The sequence below is a fragment of the Theropithecus gelada genome, chromosome 14 (genome assembly GCF_003255815.1).
Source record: "Theropithecus gelada isolate Dixy chromosome 14, Tgel_1.0, whole genome shotgun sequence".
NCBI classification, from domain to species: domain Eukaryota; kingdom Metazoa; phylum Chordata; class Mammalia; order Primates; family Cercopithecidae; genus Theropithecus; species Theropithecus gelada.
This window is the reverse complement of record NC_037682.1, coordinates 55,723,451-55,740,965: the sequence shown is the minus strand read 5'-3', so window position 1 is coordinate 55,740,965 and position 17,515 is coordinate 55,723,451. Positions and strand designations below refer to the sequence as shown.

Sequence of the window (17,515 nt, the reverse complement as noted above, 5' to 3'; positions counted from 1 at the left end):
AATAAAAGTCAAAAAAAGAATTTGCTTTAAGAGTTAACTTTTAAGATGTCAATATCCCAAGTGGGCAATTATTTCCACTGTCTTTAGTCCCTAACTTTTGGTACAGGTCTACTTTCTAGCAAAGAGCAGAGCACAGAATGCATCAGAAACATGGAAAGATAAGTTGGGGGGTGGGGTCCGTTTGGAGCTGGGGCTCACAGCCTGGGGACAGAAGGGAGTATTGATCAGTTCCTTCCATGGGTATGCAAAGCACCCTAAATTGCCTTAATAATAATGAACACGGCATGATACATTTATAGCCAAATGTATATGTGGTAGTGTTTCTCTTTGGTTTAAGTATCTTGAGAACAGTCACTGCCCTGCCCTGGGTACTGACATCATTCCTTTTTTTTTTTTTTTTGCTTTTTAGTCCAATGTGCTGTGGGAAACAAGAGGCAGGATGCTTGCAGGTAGATGGAGGCAGGGGACTGGGAATTTCTGCAAGGTGATAACAAATAATGGGGGCCAGGCATGGCAGCTCATGCCTGTAATCACAGCACTTTGGGAGGTCAAGATGGAAAGATTACTTGAGGCCAGGAGTTCAAGACCAGCCTGGGCAATATAAGAAATAAAGGAGCTTAAAGACAAGGCCCTTTAATTTCTCAATAAAAGTTCCATTAAGAATATCCCAAAGTTGACTGAACTGAAAGACAGACACTGTGTTTTTTTTCTCTAGCCTTAGGTAGGCTTGGGGGCATCCAGTGTGCCTTTGGTGGGTAGTTTGGGGTGAATCTAAAATCTAGAGACCTGGGATAGGCAGACAAATGAAAGGTGAGAGCTCTTGGAGTCATGCAGAAGTTGTCCTCTGCCCTGGATCCTTACTGTACTGATAACAGAGCAGGAGCCCTGTATATACATGCTGATTAAATTTACTACATCAAAAATTTCCATCTAAAAATAATTTTCTCCTTAGTGTCCTATAGACACCAAACTTTGAATTACACAGAGATAAAAACCCAGCGATCAAGACTTCTACTCCCTCACCTCCTATATCAGATGATTTCCTGAAACTGAAAGGCCTTTACTGATGGCACGCAATGAAGGAGGAGAATGTTGGTGAGTGAGGGAACCAAGTATTTTTTTTCTCAAATACAGTTCTGTATATCTACTTGGGCCTCTGTTTCTCTGAGTTATAAAGAAAGAAGCTGCTTCAGACATTACCTGTGGGAGCCACTCAGAATCTCCCAGCGCTTTCAGGAAGGTCACTTCTGAGTCAGTAGGGATGGTGCTTGGGATACAAGCCCTCATCAGCTTCTTAAAACTGGCTTTCACTTGCCGGATTTCATGAAATTCAACAGGAACAAACTCACAATTTAAAGCAAATTCTACCTTGAAGTTCTGTGGATGAAGATTCAGAGAATCAGGCAGATGAAGTGCTATAAGTAAAAGAGTGATGTTTCCAATGGGGCAGTGCATAACAGTAAACAGTTAGTTGGGGGCAAATAGCTGCAGAGGCTGCCAATGGGTCAAAAGAGTCAATCTTGTATGGCAATGTGTCAGTGTTGATGGGAAGAGCCATTCAGTACAGTCTAGTGGTTTGCCTAGAATGGCAAATCTAGTCCTTACTAGAGGTAGATTACTTAGCCTAAGAGTGCTCTCATTCTGAGAACTGGAAGAGACTACTGGGAGACTGGAACTTGATGGAGCTTATAATACCAAATATAAGTCAATTATAAGGCCATGAACCCGGAACTTTAAAGAGCAACTAACGATACATGGACAGTATGACTACTCCAATAGTGTAAACTAAGTCTTCCCAAGATGTATATGGGAAAGGATAGGTAATACACTGTTGGAGTTCCAGACTGTACATGTATTAAAGTTTGTAGATATGCACATATTTGTTTCTTATTATGCAAGGAAAACATATTCATAATAAAAATGAAAAAAGGTAGAGATAAATATTGAAAAAGAAATAAAAATCACTTTCTTGCTGCCCCAAGACTACCAACATTGTGGTGACTTTTTGTTTGTTTGAGATGGACTCTCACTCTGTCACCCAGGCTGGAGTGCAGTGGCACAATCTCGACTCACTGCAACCTCTGCTTCCTGGGTTCAAGGGATTCTCCTGCCTCAGCCTCCCAAGTAGCTGGGACTACAGTCGTACACTACCACGCCCAGCTAATTTTTGCATTTTTAGTAGAGATGAGCTTTCACCATGTTGGCCAGGATGGTCTTGATCTTTTGACCTTGTGATCCGCCCACCTTGGCCTCCCAAAGTGCTGAGATTACAGGTGTGAGCTACTGTGCCTGGCCCTACTTCTTAAAAGTCAATAATAAAAAATTACATGGCTGAGCGTGGTGGCTCATGCCTGTAATCCCAGCAGTTTGGGAGGCCAAGGCAGGCAGATTACCTGAGGTCCGGAGTTCAAGACCAGCCTGGCCAACATGGTGAAACCCCATCTCTACTAAAAATACAAAAAGTAGCCAGGTGTGGTGACGGGCACCTGTAATCCCAGCTACTCAGGAGGCTGAGGCAGGAGAATCACTTGAACCCCGGAGATGGAGGTGGCAGTGAACTGAGATGACACCACTGCACTCCAGCCTGGGCAGTAGAGTGAGACTCCACCTAAAAAAAAAAAAAAAAAAAAAAATTTACATAAAAAAACCATGAAAGGCTTTGTTCATTTCTATCTTTGGGATAACATTTTTTCACTTAATATTATATATGTATCAACCTATATTTATTTGAGTACTTTCTCATTTACATCTTTAATCCATATGGAATTTGTGTGTGGTATGAGTGTTGCATTTGTAATTAAAGAATGCTATACTGATGGCCTACTGGTATATTTCATTTTAATAACCTAGCTGTGAAGATTTAAAAGTCCTCTAACTTTTCATGCCAAAGAATGAATTAATTTTCTCAAAATGTTTCCACTTTCTTTTCATTTTGCCCAAATTACTCTACTGGACCATCTGCTTTTCTAAGAGTAAAACTGCTTTCTGGAGATTGGTTGCACAACAACGTGAATGTACTTAATAATACTGAGTCATATATTTAGAAATGGTTAAGATGGTAAATCTTGTTATGTGTATTTTATAATTTTTCCTTTGTCTTAATAATTCCATTTTAAGGAAGCTACTCTGAGGAAATAATCTAATCGGAAAAAAACCTCTGGGAATGGTATCTCAATAAAAAAAAAAACAAAATAACCTATTTGCTTAGAATTGTGACTGTAATTTTATATACAGAAGATAAAGAAACCTAAACATCCAACAATATGGGTTGAATAGTGACTAAAATAGTTATGGAGACTACTATACGACATGGAAACATGATGTGAAGGCTTCAGATAAAGAACCTAGTGATATACATGAGTTCCTTTCTATTATTTTTAAAAACTTATAATAGACAAAACATAGTTTACTTTTCAGGAAAGGTAGATTCCTATTTCCCAACTATACATAAGCTAGGTATGCCTATCTTAGAAGCCAGGAGTTACTAACCACAGTAGTGAGACACTCCATTAGCTTGGAAGGAATCTGTTCCCAATAATCAAGTATTAAAGTATGTGAATTTACCTAGGTAAAGGTCAAATTCAAGATTATTTTCAGAATAACTCACTGTAATTTATTGACTTTCCTTTATGCTTCTTTGTTGGGAGAAAAAGGTATGGAATTGTAACTGGATGGCATTGTGCTAGCTAGAATGTGGCACATATCAGACAGATACAGAGCCGTATTCTACACACAAAATCGAATAAAAGATAAAACCTGAATGGAATATATAAAATTGCTGACAACTACTGTGCCAGAATGGTGGGATTACATTTTTTAAAATAATAATACTTGGCCAGGTGTAGTGGCTCACGCCTGTAATCCCAGCACTTTGGGAGGCCAAGTGGATCACGAGGTCAAGAGATGGAGACCATCCTGGCCAACACGGTGAAACCTCGTCTCCACTAAAAATACAAAAAAAAAAAAAAAAAAAGCTGGGCGTGGTGGTGCGTGCCTGTAGTCCCAGCTACTCGGGAGACCGAGGCAGAAGAATCGCTTGAACATGGGAGGCGGAGGTTGCCGTGAACTGAGATCATGCTACTGCATTCCAGCCTGGCGACAGGGTGAGACTCCGTCTCAAAAAATTAAAAAATATATAATAATGATACTTTATTGAGGAAGGACAGACAGAAAGAAAAAAGAGAGGGAAGGAAAAAGGCAGCATCCCAACTCTTTCTTACTCAAATCCGTATGATCACACAGCTAATCTGAGAAATCATGTGCAAAGAGAATGGCAGAGGGGAGTATTAAGGAGCTAAACCTCGGAGAGTGATTCGGATCACGAGTAAGTGTTGTGCTGAAGCATGGAAAGTCTGTGTTCTGGAAAAGACACTGGCACCAGCAACCCTGGATTGCTGTAGAAAAGTGTTCTATTTTCTGGATATAAAATTATTTACTGTATCAGAAGACAAATATGCAGATTTAAAAATTGAGCATTACCCAGCAGTTTTATGCCCTCTACCCTAAAGGCTGATGACTAAGTGGTTGCAGCAGTCCAGGCAGTGGGAGAAGAGCTAGCAAAGCCACCAGCCTGCTCCAGAAGAGATGACTCAGTTACTGGCGTCTTAAGGGCCAAGCATGTGGGATCTTGCTAATGGCACCCTGCTCACAGTTTCTGCTCCATGGTTCAGCCAGAGGTCTGTCTAGGTTGTCCAGTGCCAACTGGAGCACTGGACTAAACGTTGAGATTTCTGAGTTAACAGGTAACTTTCATGTCCTATACACCTATTCGTGGTAATGAAATTTATTTTGTAATGCGTGACTTGCAAAACATTAAATTCAAGGAATTATTGTTGCTTTTGGAGGAAAAGACCATCTTTACAATTTATGGGCCCTCAGCATGGTGAAGCTCTTTAGCACAACAACTTAACAGTAAGAATACAGTTGATTAGCATCTAGTATTTTGAATTTTCTGACATGTCTTAGGACATGTGTCTCTTTCTGTATAGCCTTGAGAAGTTTTAACAAGCGTTACTCAGAAAATCTAGACTTGGCCTTGCCTTGCCTCCATACGTGGCACCACAGTCTTCCTCTCTCCATTCTTCTGTCTTTCTGTAGCCTTTTTTATCAGTAGGTTTACAACAACAAAACTATCTGTTTTGCCATGGGCAGATTCCTGTGGAAACTGAATCAAGGCTGTTGAAAACACAGCCTGATGAAGCCTTATTTCTTTTTTCGTATGTACACTTCCTAGTATTCCTGATGTTTATGTTGATTTTTTACTGTCATGAATAAATACTTATTTTCGTGGCTAATAAATATGCATATGTATATATGTGTATGTATCTATATAAAAATTAATATATATAAATAAATTCAAAAGGAGAGCTAAATTTTTTGAGATTATTAACTCCAGGTTAAGAATCATGCTATAAAAAAAATTCTAGCAAACCTGGTTTGTGATACATGTTTTATAAACAGCCCTAGTGCATCCACAAAGTTTCTAAGTGAGAAAAAAGAAATCTTACCCTTAGTTGCGACTTTTCACCAAATATGTAAAGGGCTGCTTGCCGTTTCAAGAGCTGGTTTTGTAGGTAGGTGCTGTTACTGAAGGAGGCCGAATGGTCCTTGCCTGCCAGCCGGGCGCCAACATCAATGAAGGATGTTGGAGAGCTGATCAAGCGAGTGCTAGAGCGAAGACTTGCCCACACACCTTCACGAAAGCCAAAGTCATGGAGTGAGATAATCTAATGTGGGAATACCACTGACTAAGGAAAAAGGTGCATGCTCTGGAGCTACAATTTTAGAGGTCATAGCAAGTTGATTAATCTAAAAATCATAAGTCATATGGTCATTTGCTACTTCTGTAACATAAGCATTATCCAATATAGCATTTCAAAATCACAGAATCTTAGCCTCAGAATGACCTACCAAACCCCCCAAATCAATCTTATTTTATATTTTGATGTAAATTCAGGATTTAAAAGTAAATACTAAGATCATAAGTAGAAACAGTACATTGACACTGAAAACAAAACAAGCTGGCAGGAGGGACTAATAAAGTCTAGCAAGGCAAACGCTGAGTTACTCAATTTCTCAGGGCTTCATGAAAAAAGTAAGGAACATTCTTCTGCTTATTTGGTCAATTTCACATGACATTTAAAGATATAAAATAGAAACTTCTAAGTCTACTAAAATCTGAAGCTGGATTTGGAATTAATATTTGTATATCATGCCAAAATGATGTAATTCTAAACAAGATTATATTATAGTTTTTTTTTTCAGTATCTGTGAAGAATGAGAAATTATAAATTTAGTAATGGGCACAGTGCCTCATGCCTGTAATACTAGCACTTTGGAAGGCCAAGGTGGGCAGATTGCTTGAGCCCAGGAGTTTGAAACCAGCCTGGGCAACATGGTGAAATCCCGTCTCTACCAAAACAAAACAAAACAAAAAACAAACGCCTATAGTCCCAGTTACTTGGGAGGCTGAGATGCGAGGATCGCTTGAGCCCCGGAGGTGGAGGTTACAGTGAGTCAAGATAGCGCCACTACACTACAGACTGGGCAACAGAGTGAGACACTGTCTCTAAAATAAAATAAAATAAAATAAAATAAATGAATAAAATGTACAGTCAGAAGCAGATACCTTTATTTTATTTTATTCTTTTTGAGACAGAGTTTCGCTCTTGTTGCTTAGGCTGGAGTGCAATGGCATGATCTCAGCACATCACAACCTCCACCTCCTGGGTTCAAGAGATTCTCCTGCCTCAGCCTCCTGAGTAGCTGGGATTATAGGCATGCACCACCATGCCCGGCTAATTTCGTATTTTTAGTAGAGACAGGGTTTCTTTATGTTGGTCAGGCTGGTCTCGAACTCCCAACCTCAGGTGATCCGCCCGCCTCATGCCTCCCAAAGTGCTGGGATTACAGGCGTGAGCCACCACACCCAGCCAGAAGCAGATATCTTCTAAGAGAAAGGGCAAGCTAAAATGCTAGAAGAGTCTCAGTGAGATAAGTTGACCTTAGTTATATTAATTAGAAAAATCAAGGATTTCTATATGCAAGTGAGACTATTAAATATCAAATATCCAGACACAAAGGCATACACTAATTCTCAAATTTGACTAGCACTGTATCACCTTCAAATCAAGAGGCCCTCATAAATGCCTGTAGAACTGTGGTGTTTATCTCAGTGATGGGGTCACAGGGATATAGGACTTTCTTACTGCCTCCCTAAAGTGGGTTTTCCTCTTTAGATCTAGAAAGCCTGTTTGAGAAGCTTTAGTCTTTTCCCAGTATTAAATTGAAGTCATGTTTCTAGGTGACCAGAAGTCACCATGATAATGTCAACTCTGCTTCTCTTTCTCTTTATAAGCATTTATGGGGTTAAGAGACCAGTTTCCAAGAAAAGTTTTTATGGCTCATTTCAGCTTCACATGCATGAATCTTTGAGACAGAGTTTCACTCTTGTTGCCCAGGCTGCAGTGCAATGGCACGATCTTGGCTCACCACAGCCTCCGCCTCCCGGGTTCAGGTGATTCTCCTGCCTCAGCCTCCCGAGTAGCTGGGATCACAAGCGTGCCCCACCACGCCCGGCTAATTTTTGTATTTTTAGTAGAGATGGGGTTTCACCATCTCGGTTTCAGGCTGGTCTCAAATTCCTGACCTCAGGTGATTGCCTGCCTCAGCCTCCCAAAGTGCTGGGATTACAGGCGTGAGCCACGGCGCCCGGCTGCATGAATCTTTCTATGTAGTTTATGAGTTTTTCTTAGACATTATGGCAATTATTAATTTTTTTGTAAATGGAATTGGAGGAAATTCAGAATGTAGATGAGAATAAAGGATATAATTTTACAAATGCAAAAAAATTACTTGTAACATATGTAGTTTCACATGAAGATGGTTTAAAAGAGTGACATATCAGGACACATAATACAGTACCTTGATTATGGACTCTTCCCTTAGCTGAAGATTTGGGATTTGACTGAGTAAAACATTTATCTCTGTACCCATGCACTGGTAGGTAAGATTAAAGACAGAAAGAGAAATAAAATGTATATAGTAGCAAATGTCAGAGCAGATTGAGTAAGAGAAGAATAGGCTACTTAATTTTTAAAATTAACAGGGGAAAAATGTAAATATAATAAAAGTAGAAGATTTAATTAACAAACAAAAAGCTGCAGTCACAAAAAAAAGATGCATTGAGTACCTGTTAAATGAAATTTCAGCACCTGTTTATAAATACTATAAGCACAATGAAATGGACAGCACACAGCAGAAGGTGCCACTAAAAAATTATACCAAATGGAATAAGCTTTTAAAGATTATCATTCAGTCAGAAACAAATTTATATAATAAAATTAAGGAATTTGGGGTGTGTATGTGTAAATGTTAGGAATACACTGGTCCTCATATCGAAGGAGACTGGCGAATGCTGTGTGTTGTACAACACATTTGTTCTTTGAGCAAGGTCATCACACCAGGAAACAATGAAGCTCTAGCAACCATTTGGAATAACTAAGGGCATATTTTTGCAGTAGAGCATTAAGCATTGCCACGCTATCTTCCTTCTCTTTTCATTTGGAAATTACATTTATTTTCCATAAATACTTATGAGCAGCAAAAATTCATAACCCTGTGACAATACCCAATACCACTAATAATACAGCTTGTGATGAGTGATGTAATGACGTCTCTTAAAATCCCTACTTGCACCAAAATGATAGGCAGTATTAGAGATAATAGTTTTGTAATTTGAGTAATATATTTTTTCCGACAGAAAGAAAGGAGTTTATGATGATGGCACACCAAAAATTGTGAGCAGTTTTAGCACTTTCCAAGCAAACAAATTGCTCAAGTCAATTAGAGGAAATGATTTTATATTTATTCAGTCAGGACTGCAATCTTTAACAGTAGTATTAAGTTATACAATGCAAAATTGTGTAACATATGACATAACAAAAATCATTCGAAGTGAGTTTTCATTCCCACTTCACTTCTTTAGAAGCAGAAAATGAAGGGCACTGATGGCTCTGGTGGCCAAAGGAAGTCAGAAAGTAAGGGCTGCAGAGGTGCTGGCTGATGACAGACAGAGAATGTGACTGCAAGACAGAACAAAGGCTTGGGACGACATGGCCAAGGCACACTGTGTGGCCTCCTCTGTGTTGGCTGACTGCTCTCCTTTCTGCCAAAATTTTGAACTTTCCTATTGAAAATGGGACACTAAGATGACGATAGTGATACTTGAGTAGTTCCTGATTCTGAGATACAGCTTCCTTAACACATCACACTTTCTTACGCTAGTCTTATTGCCTGGAATGATTTCTCCCATTTCCTTACCTGACACATTCCTACGTAACCCTTAAGATCCAGGTACAATGTTAGTACCTCTTCAAGGCATTCCTGACTGCTCCCAAACTGGGGAGCTCTATTTGAACTTTGATCACATTGCATCATGATTATCTGCATATTCTTTCACTCTACAAGATTGTGTGTGTGAAAGGAAACATAAAAACTCAGGACTCCAGTTCACTATGCCAAAAGGAAAAAATTAGGCTGAAAGCTGAGACATACAAGAAGCTGCTTTTCCTTTTGTTCCTAAACAAACAGCTACAGTTAAAAGGTTAAATTTATCCACAGATAGCTACTGGTATGTTCACTTTATCTTATAGACAAATACATAATTGACCATTCTCCTACCTGCTCCTTTTTTCTTGCAACATGTGGATTACTATACCCTCCCTCTTTCTCATTTAAATATTAAAGCCCTCAAAATCATTGTTGGAGAAAGGCACAGACCTGTCTCCAGGGTGAGTCCTTAACCTTGGCAAAATAAACTTCTGAATTTATTGAGACCTGTTTCAGGTACTTTTTGGTTTACATGTGCTAGTGAGGGCAAGCACCCAATCATGTTTATTCTTGTATCCATGCTGACAGCCTGAAATACAGGCACTCAAAGAATTTGTTGATTATTTACTTTTTGCAAACCAATACATTGTGAGCTGTTGTGACTCATTATTATACCTTCAACCCAATTATTTGCACTGAAAGAGTGAAAAGAGGGGTATTAAACAAAAAATAGTAAGGACTCCCCCAAAGAAGGGCTCATCAATGAAAAACTGCCAAGTTTTGGCCAATTAGTAGAAAATCAGCAATGATAAAATGGCCAGTACTGATATGGGGCCAGCAGGGGGCTTTGAGAATTCTAATTCCATCTGGAAGTCATTTTAACCAAAGGAATTAGACTAGCGCATTGGTTGTTGGTGGTGAGGTCTACTTAGATTTCCTGAATGATTTCTAGATGTCCTGGGCACTTAACACCAGCAAAGGGTCTCAGGCAGTGTTTTTCCAAACTGCAGGATCATCCTTAGTGGCTTGGGAAGTCACTCTAATAGGTCAAATCAGTATTTTTTTCAAAATTAAACATTACAGTTGAAAATACTAATGAGCACTGCATGTGGTACAGATGAATATTGTTTCACAAAACTTTTGTTTTAGTGTATATATTATACATTTTGCATGTGCCTTAGTACTACCTGAATTGTGATATAAAATGAATGGGTATGTATACATATAAATATAAAATACATTTCTTACTGTGAGTCATGATCAAACAAGTTTGAAAGTCACTGGCTAGACCTAGGGCATATGCCTTCTATCTCTTGCCTTAGATCAGTAAGGCTCAAAGCAATTTAAATGCAAATGTCAACTTTCTTCCCATTTCAGCAGAGTATTAGGCAATGGCAATGATAACAGTAACTATAATAATAATAATGACAACTAACATTTATTAAAATACTACTATGGGCTAGTTACTAAGTTAAATGTTTTACATATATTATTTCATTTATTCCTCATAACTACCTTAAAAATCTGTATTATTTATTATCTTAATTTTAAAGATGAAGACACTGAGAATTAAGAGGTTTCCTAAATTGTTTAATCATACAGTAAGTAGTGGGACTATGGTTTGAATTAGAATGTAACTAAACTCTTAATATACTGTTTCCTGAGGAACCATGTGACCTTGGAACCAATCAGTAGGACTGGCTAAGGGGACTGCTTCAGGGAAGATAAGACACAGTTCATTTTCCCCATAGGAATGCATTACTGTTCAGAGAACCAGTGTTTCCTAAGCACTGGTGTTATTTCCTCTACTCTGTTCTGACGAAAGGGGAAAAGGAAAAGAGATGCTTAGGTCACATGTGGTGCCTTATTTATCATTTTGATCTTATAACTGGCCCAGTGCATGAGACACAAGATATATTCAGTAAATATATCTGCACTGATACGATGCAACACTGAACTAATTCTAGTCCCAGTTGTACTGATACTTGCTGTGTGGCCTTGACCAAGTCACTTAATCTCCCTGGGCCTCTTTAAATACCTATCCTGGAGGTTATTTCAAGGATAAAATAATACATGGAGAAAAACTTAAAATGTAAAAGATGAAGAATTAAAAAGCTGCCTCCAAGTGGCTACTTCTCAAATATACCCAGCTATTATATTTTGGTATTTGAGAGGCAGTACTGATTTTCTCATGGCATTTTTCTACTCAACAAAGAAATTTATCCAAGTTGTAAATATAGGTGCTTCCCCCATTGGGCTTAAATGTTATTTTAATTTTAAATGAAAAACAATGTGATCTATTCACTTCTTACTTTTAAAGTGATTCTTGTGTAAAAAAGGATGCATCCCTTGTATTAGGAACTCACCAACATGCATGCTGAATGCAAAGTGATCATCCTGACTGAAAAAGAGGTGAAGGTCAATTTTAACCCTGGCTCATCAGACCAGGAGAGACACACAGTGGAAATAACATAAGAAAAGTAGGCCAGGCGCGGTGGCTCACGCCTGTAATCCCAGCACTTTGGGAGGCCAAGGTGGGTGGATCACGAGGTCAGGAGATCGAGACCATCCTGGCTAACACGGTGAAACCCCGACTCTACTAAAAATACAAAAAATTAACTGGGCGTGGTGGCGGGCGCCTGTAGTCCCAGCTACTCAGGAGGCTGAGACAGGAGAATGGCGGGAACCCGGGAGGTGGAGCTTGCAGTGAGGGAGATCGCGCCACTGCTCTCCAGCCTGGGCAACAGAGCGAGACTCTGTCTCAAAAAAAAAAAAAAAAAAAGAAAAGAAAAGTAGGAACTAGGACTGTATGAAAATGAAAGCAATGAAAAAAATTGTGAAAATAGGGGAGCAAAAAGAAAAAGGCTAGGAAGAACTAGGGGTTAGGGTAAAAAAAAAATAATAGAAGAAGAATTAGATGATAGGAGGCTCCTCCCACAGTGGTACCTAACTCTGGAAGAATGAAGAGACTCTGTACTGTGAGTTGATACAAGGAAATGAATTCCTTGCAGGGCATGGGCATGTCTAACCTAGTCTTGCCTTGCCAGTCTAAATATGTGTCTGCCTGGCATGTTCACATAATAGAGAATCTTCTGAGATCCTTAACTTGCCTGCCCCAGTTCATTCCTCCTACTTTGAGAAGGAATGACACTATCAGAAGAAACACAGAAACAGTTCTAGAGATCACAGAGAATGTTCAAGGTGTCAGGAAACAGCAGTATCTCTTTGTCCAGTTTATCACTGGGGCTTTAGAAGGTTTTGGAGGCTTTGGGAGTGAAGAGTTAAGAGATGGAGTAAAAGAATGAGATTTGCGTTTCTGGATTTTAGCTTAAGATACCAGAATGACAAGTACCTGGTTAGGAGTACAAAACTGTCATAAGGAAACAAGCCAAATTCACAGTAATTTTCAGCAGAAAGTATTTGAGAAAGGTGTCAGAAATAATAATTACAGCCTCAGATATGCACATAGAGGTCATAAATTAAATAGGGGATTTTAATCTGAAAAGGTAAATACAGCCTTTTGGGTGCCTTTAGGATTAGCAAAGAATGGAGTCATAAGAATATAACCACTACTGGGAATTCCCTTGTATAAAAGAAGCCAAGAGCTGGAGGCCAGGGTTAAAAAAGAATATAATGTAGTTGAAAAAGATTGTTAAGGCCGGGCGGAGTGGCTCACGCCTGTAATCCCAGCACTTTGGGAGGCCGAGGTGGGCGAATCACGATGTCAGGAGATCGAGATCATCCTGGCCAACATGGTGAAACCCCATCTCTACTAAAAATACAAGAATTAGTTGGGCATGGTGGCACATGACTGTAATCCCAACTACTCGGAGGCTGAGACAGGAGAATTGCTTGAACCAGGGTGTCCGAGGTCGCAGTGAGCCAAGATCAAGATCGCACCACTGCACTGTAGCCTGGTGACAGAGCGCGACTCCATCTCAAAAAAAAATAAAAATAAAAAGATTGTTGAAAATCCGTGAACCTTTGGTACCAACATAAAAGTAGAGACAATTGTGTAGCACAATTTATATTATAGGCCACCTGGCCAAATGTTGGAATCGATAACATGGTGATGTGTACGATGGCAAAATACAAGATCAGGTTGTGGGTGCGAGGGCTTCAATTAACTAGACATCTGCTGAAAGCTGCATTCTCTAAAAGTTGAGTGGAAAAATTACTGACTTGCCTTGCTGACAATATAAACTTTCATATGGTAAATAAAGCAGTAAGGGGAAATGCAATCTCAAATCGAATTCTGACAAGAGTGCTTAGCAACTGAAATACCAGGACCCTAAGGAGAAAAATCACTGTACCATCTTTTAGTTCAAATTCACTGAGAAAGAAATGATGAGAAGAACAAAGTTTGTATCTTAAACTTTAAAATAGTAGTACTCTAAAAATCCAGAAAAATGAAATATATGGCTGTAATGGGTTGAAATGTGTCCCCCTCCCAAAATTTATATTAAGTCCTAACACCCAGTGCCTCAGAATATATATAATTAGTTAAGATGAGGTCATAGTGGAGTAGAATGGGCCCCTAATTCAATATGACTGGTGTACTTATAAAAGGAGAAATTTGGAGCTAGACACAGAGGGCGAATGCCATGTGAAGAGGAGGGCAGAGATTTAGGTAATGCTTCCAGAAGCCAAGCAATGCCAAAGATGGCCAGCAAACCTCCAGAAGCTAGGAGAAAGGCATGGAACAGATTCCTCCTCACAGCCCTCAGAAGGAACCAACCCCCTTGACACCCTGATCTTGGACTTCCAGCTTCCAGAACTGTGAGACAATAGTTGTTTAAGCCACCCAATTTGTAGCACTTTGTTATGGCAGCCCTAGGAAACTAATACAATGACTTCAAGGCCTGACACAGTAATTGGAAAGATGACTCAAGAAGGTTGAAAGCTCTTAGGAAATCTTGCAATTACAGAAAGTTCTGACGAGGCAGGAAAAGAAAGTATCCAAAAAACCAGCATGACCACTAGGAGATGTGTATGGTTTTCAAAAGGGAAAAAAGTGAATTTTGTAAAGTAGAATCTTTATGTTGATTCTGAACCAAATTCTAGGAATGGATTATCAATGAACTATTTATAATTACTTTTAAAAAAAAGCACTGATTCCTATAATAAGTCACAGCAAAGTAACTATAAAACCCTTGGTGATGCAGTTAATTATTTGAAAGACTGGCAAATAGTGGATTAAAATGACTGACAGAGATTTAGAAATATGGGCCTGGTGAGTTTTAGTGGGAAGACTCATAACCAGTATAGATGAACAGATTGATCTTTTTCTTCAGAGAGGTTTATGTTATTTTGCTGTAGGTCTTTGTCTTTAGCTCTGGCTTGTTCAACATTTTTTTAAACAAAGAATCACATGAGAACAATCATCAAATGTATGGATGACAAAAGGCTTGCAAAACAGCAAATGCACTGCTAGACAGAATCAGGGTCCAAAGGTCTAAAATACCAGTCCACATCCCAAAACATGAAATTTCCTAGTTATAACACTGCTAGTGGGTCCAAAAAGCAACCATCAAGGCCAGTATGTTTTTAAGAACAATAGCACATATGAAGCAGACAGGGACTTCAAATGATATTAATCTCCACATGGGTTAACCTAGTGATGGAGCCGAATGCAGTTTTAGGCTGTGAGAACACCTAGAGTGCTGGGTTCAACTCTGTGGAGTGTTCACAGTGATAAGGATGGTGAGCGGACTACAACCATTTGAACTGGGGATATTCAGAGTTAACTAAAGGTAGGAAAAGAAAGTATCCAAAGGGCCAATATTGGGGATGTGTATGGTTTTCAAAAGGGAAAAAAGTGAATTTTTTAAAGAGTGAATTTTGTAGAAAGCAAGCCTGACAAGAGTTTTTCCTGAAGGGTTTTAGGTGTGGGAGATTACACTTACGTTCTAACCTCAGAGGATAGAGCTAGGGCCAATAAGTCAAAGTGCTGGTCAATATGAGAAAGCAACACATAGAGTTGCTCCCAAATGTAAGGGATTATTTTGGGGGAAGAAATGAGTTTCCCATTACTGATGATATTCAAGCAGAAACAAGATTACTTGCTTAGTGTGTACATATGTGTGTGTGTAATATTTTTGAGATGGAATTTTGCTCTTGTTGCCCAGGCTGGAGTGATCTCGGCTCTTGTTTTGCTCTTGTTGCCCAGCAATGTTGCGATCACGGCTCACTGCAACCTCTGCCTCCCGGGTTCAAGTGATTCTCCTGCCTCAGCCTCCTCAGTAGCTGGGACTGCAGGCGTGCACCACCACGCCTGGCTAATTTTAGTATTTTTAGTAGAGACAGGGTTTCACCATGTTGGCCAAGCTGGTCTGGAATTCCTGACCTCAGGTGATCTGCTTGCCTCAGCCTCCCAAAGTGCTGGGATAATAGGCATGAGCCACCGCGCCCGGCCTACTTAGTATCTTTTTAAGACTATTCATCATTATATGGGGATGAGAGGAAAAGTCTAAGATTCTGTGACTCTATTGTGAGACAGTGAGACTTCACAGTTGAGATATCTGGGGCCAGGTGCTTTCCCATGCCTGTAATCCCAGCACTTTGGGAAGCCCAGGTGGGAGGACTGCTTCAGGCCAGGAGTTCAAGGCCAGCCTGGGCAACATAGTAAGACTCTGTCCCAAAAAATATTTTAAAAATTGAGCTGGGAGTGGTGGCACACACCTGTAGTCTTAGCTCCTTGGGAGCTTGAGGCAGGAGGATTGCTCAAGCCCAGGAGTTGGAGGCTGCAGTTAGTTAGCTATGATAGTTCCACTGCACTCCAGCCTGGGCAACAAAGTGAGACCCTGTCTTTAAAAAAAAAAAAAAAAAAAAAAAAAAAAATCTGGTCTGGAATTTCCTCTGCAAAGTGAAAGAATCTCACATAAACTTCCAGAGAACAAAGTGGATGACCTTATGGAGCTTAAAAGAATGAATACTTAGCCTTTCTCTATTTCCTCATGCCAGCAGCTACCTGGATATCACGACGTCTTATTCTCCAAAGCAGTATTTCAGAGGACAAGAGCAAAAATAACAGGACTTGGAGTTCCTTGGATCTGGAATCACTTCTCCTTAACTATCTATACTTCTGTGATTGATTGGTCTTTCTGCCCTGCAAATCTGGAGTATCATGGAGTACTCCCAGGGCTGACTCGTCATTTAGACATGCTCCCCTTACCTCCTAATGCTCCCAAACTTATCAATATATATGACATCAGCAATTATTATACTTCTTGTCCCACGAGGCTAAGTTCATCTGTCATCATGCTAGTAATAAATTTGACCATTCATTCAGAAGAGGGTAATTAAGAACAATTTGAACCATAATTAGTTGATTGAAAATATCAACTATCTAGAAAAATGCTTTCTGCTTTTAAGCTTGCATCAGTGCTCAGTTATAAAATCAATCTTACTAACCTCCTCGAGCAAAGCTATTGGATGGGTTTACATCCAAATGTCCTGGCACTACCTGCTTAAGCACAGTGGACATTCTTGAAGTCCTCCTTTCAGTCCCTAAAGTCAGCCAAAAAGAAGAACAAAAACCATGTTGTTTGGGTTAACATTACTCAAATGACAAAAAGTTATCTTCATGTGTAGCATGTTTAACTGCTGCCAAACATTGTACTTTTAAGTACCCAAAGCTTTATTAGAGATAACAAGGCAATGTTATTATTAATCAGAGATAACACACATATGCAAGATTATAGAGAGTTAGGTTTGGCAAGTGCAATCACAGAATTTAATGATAAATGGAGCAAGGCATGCATGGTGTTACTTTACAAGAAAAGCCACTTTCTGCTTATGTTGAGCTAATTCAAATAGCTGATTAAGCCAAAGAGACCAACTTCTCAAGTCACATGCTCCTGTGTCTAACACATTAGGGTTACCTCTACATGAACCCTTTGGGGTTCCATCACATGATAACTGAAACAGAATATTAGTACAAGTCTTAATGGCTTCATCCAAATCCAGTGAAAACAAACTGTACTGAAAATCATAAAGGTTGCAGATATTTTGGGAATTTCAAACTTATAAATGATGATTTAAATAAATACACATTTAATAAACATGTTCCACTTACATAGTCCATGTCATAATAATATTTTAAAGTCTATGAAAGATAAATATGGGAATAAAGGGTGACTTTATTTATATTCCTCACTTCCTCTCCAATTACTCTTTTGAAAAG

At 39.3% G+C, this 17,515-nt stretch overlaps 1 protein-coding gene across 1 annotated transcript in view; it reads right to left on the bottom strand.

Moving 5' to 3' along the window:
• Positions 1 to 17,515, bottom strand: part of SBF2 (SET binding factor 2) — a 523,750-nt gene that overhangs the window by 34,165 nt on the left and 472,070 nt on the right. Inside the window, exons 29-30 of the mRNA XM_025356625.1 lie at positions 5,508 to 5,692; positions 1,201 to 1,377 (exon numbers count right to left, since the gene is read on the bottom strand). Of these exons, the coding sequence (XP_025212410.1) occupies positions 1,201 to 1,377; positions 5,508 to 5,692 (362 nt within the window). The remainder of the gene's footprint in view (positions 1 to 1,200; positions 1,378 to 5,507; positions 5,693 to 17,515) is intronic.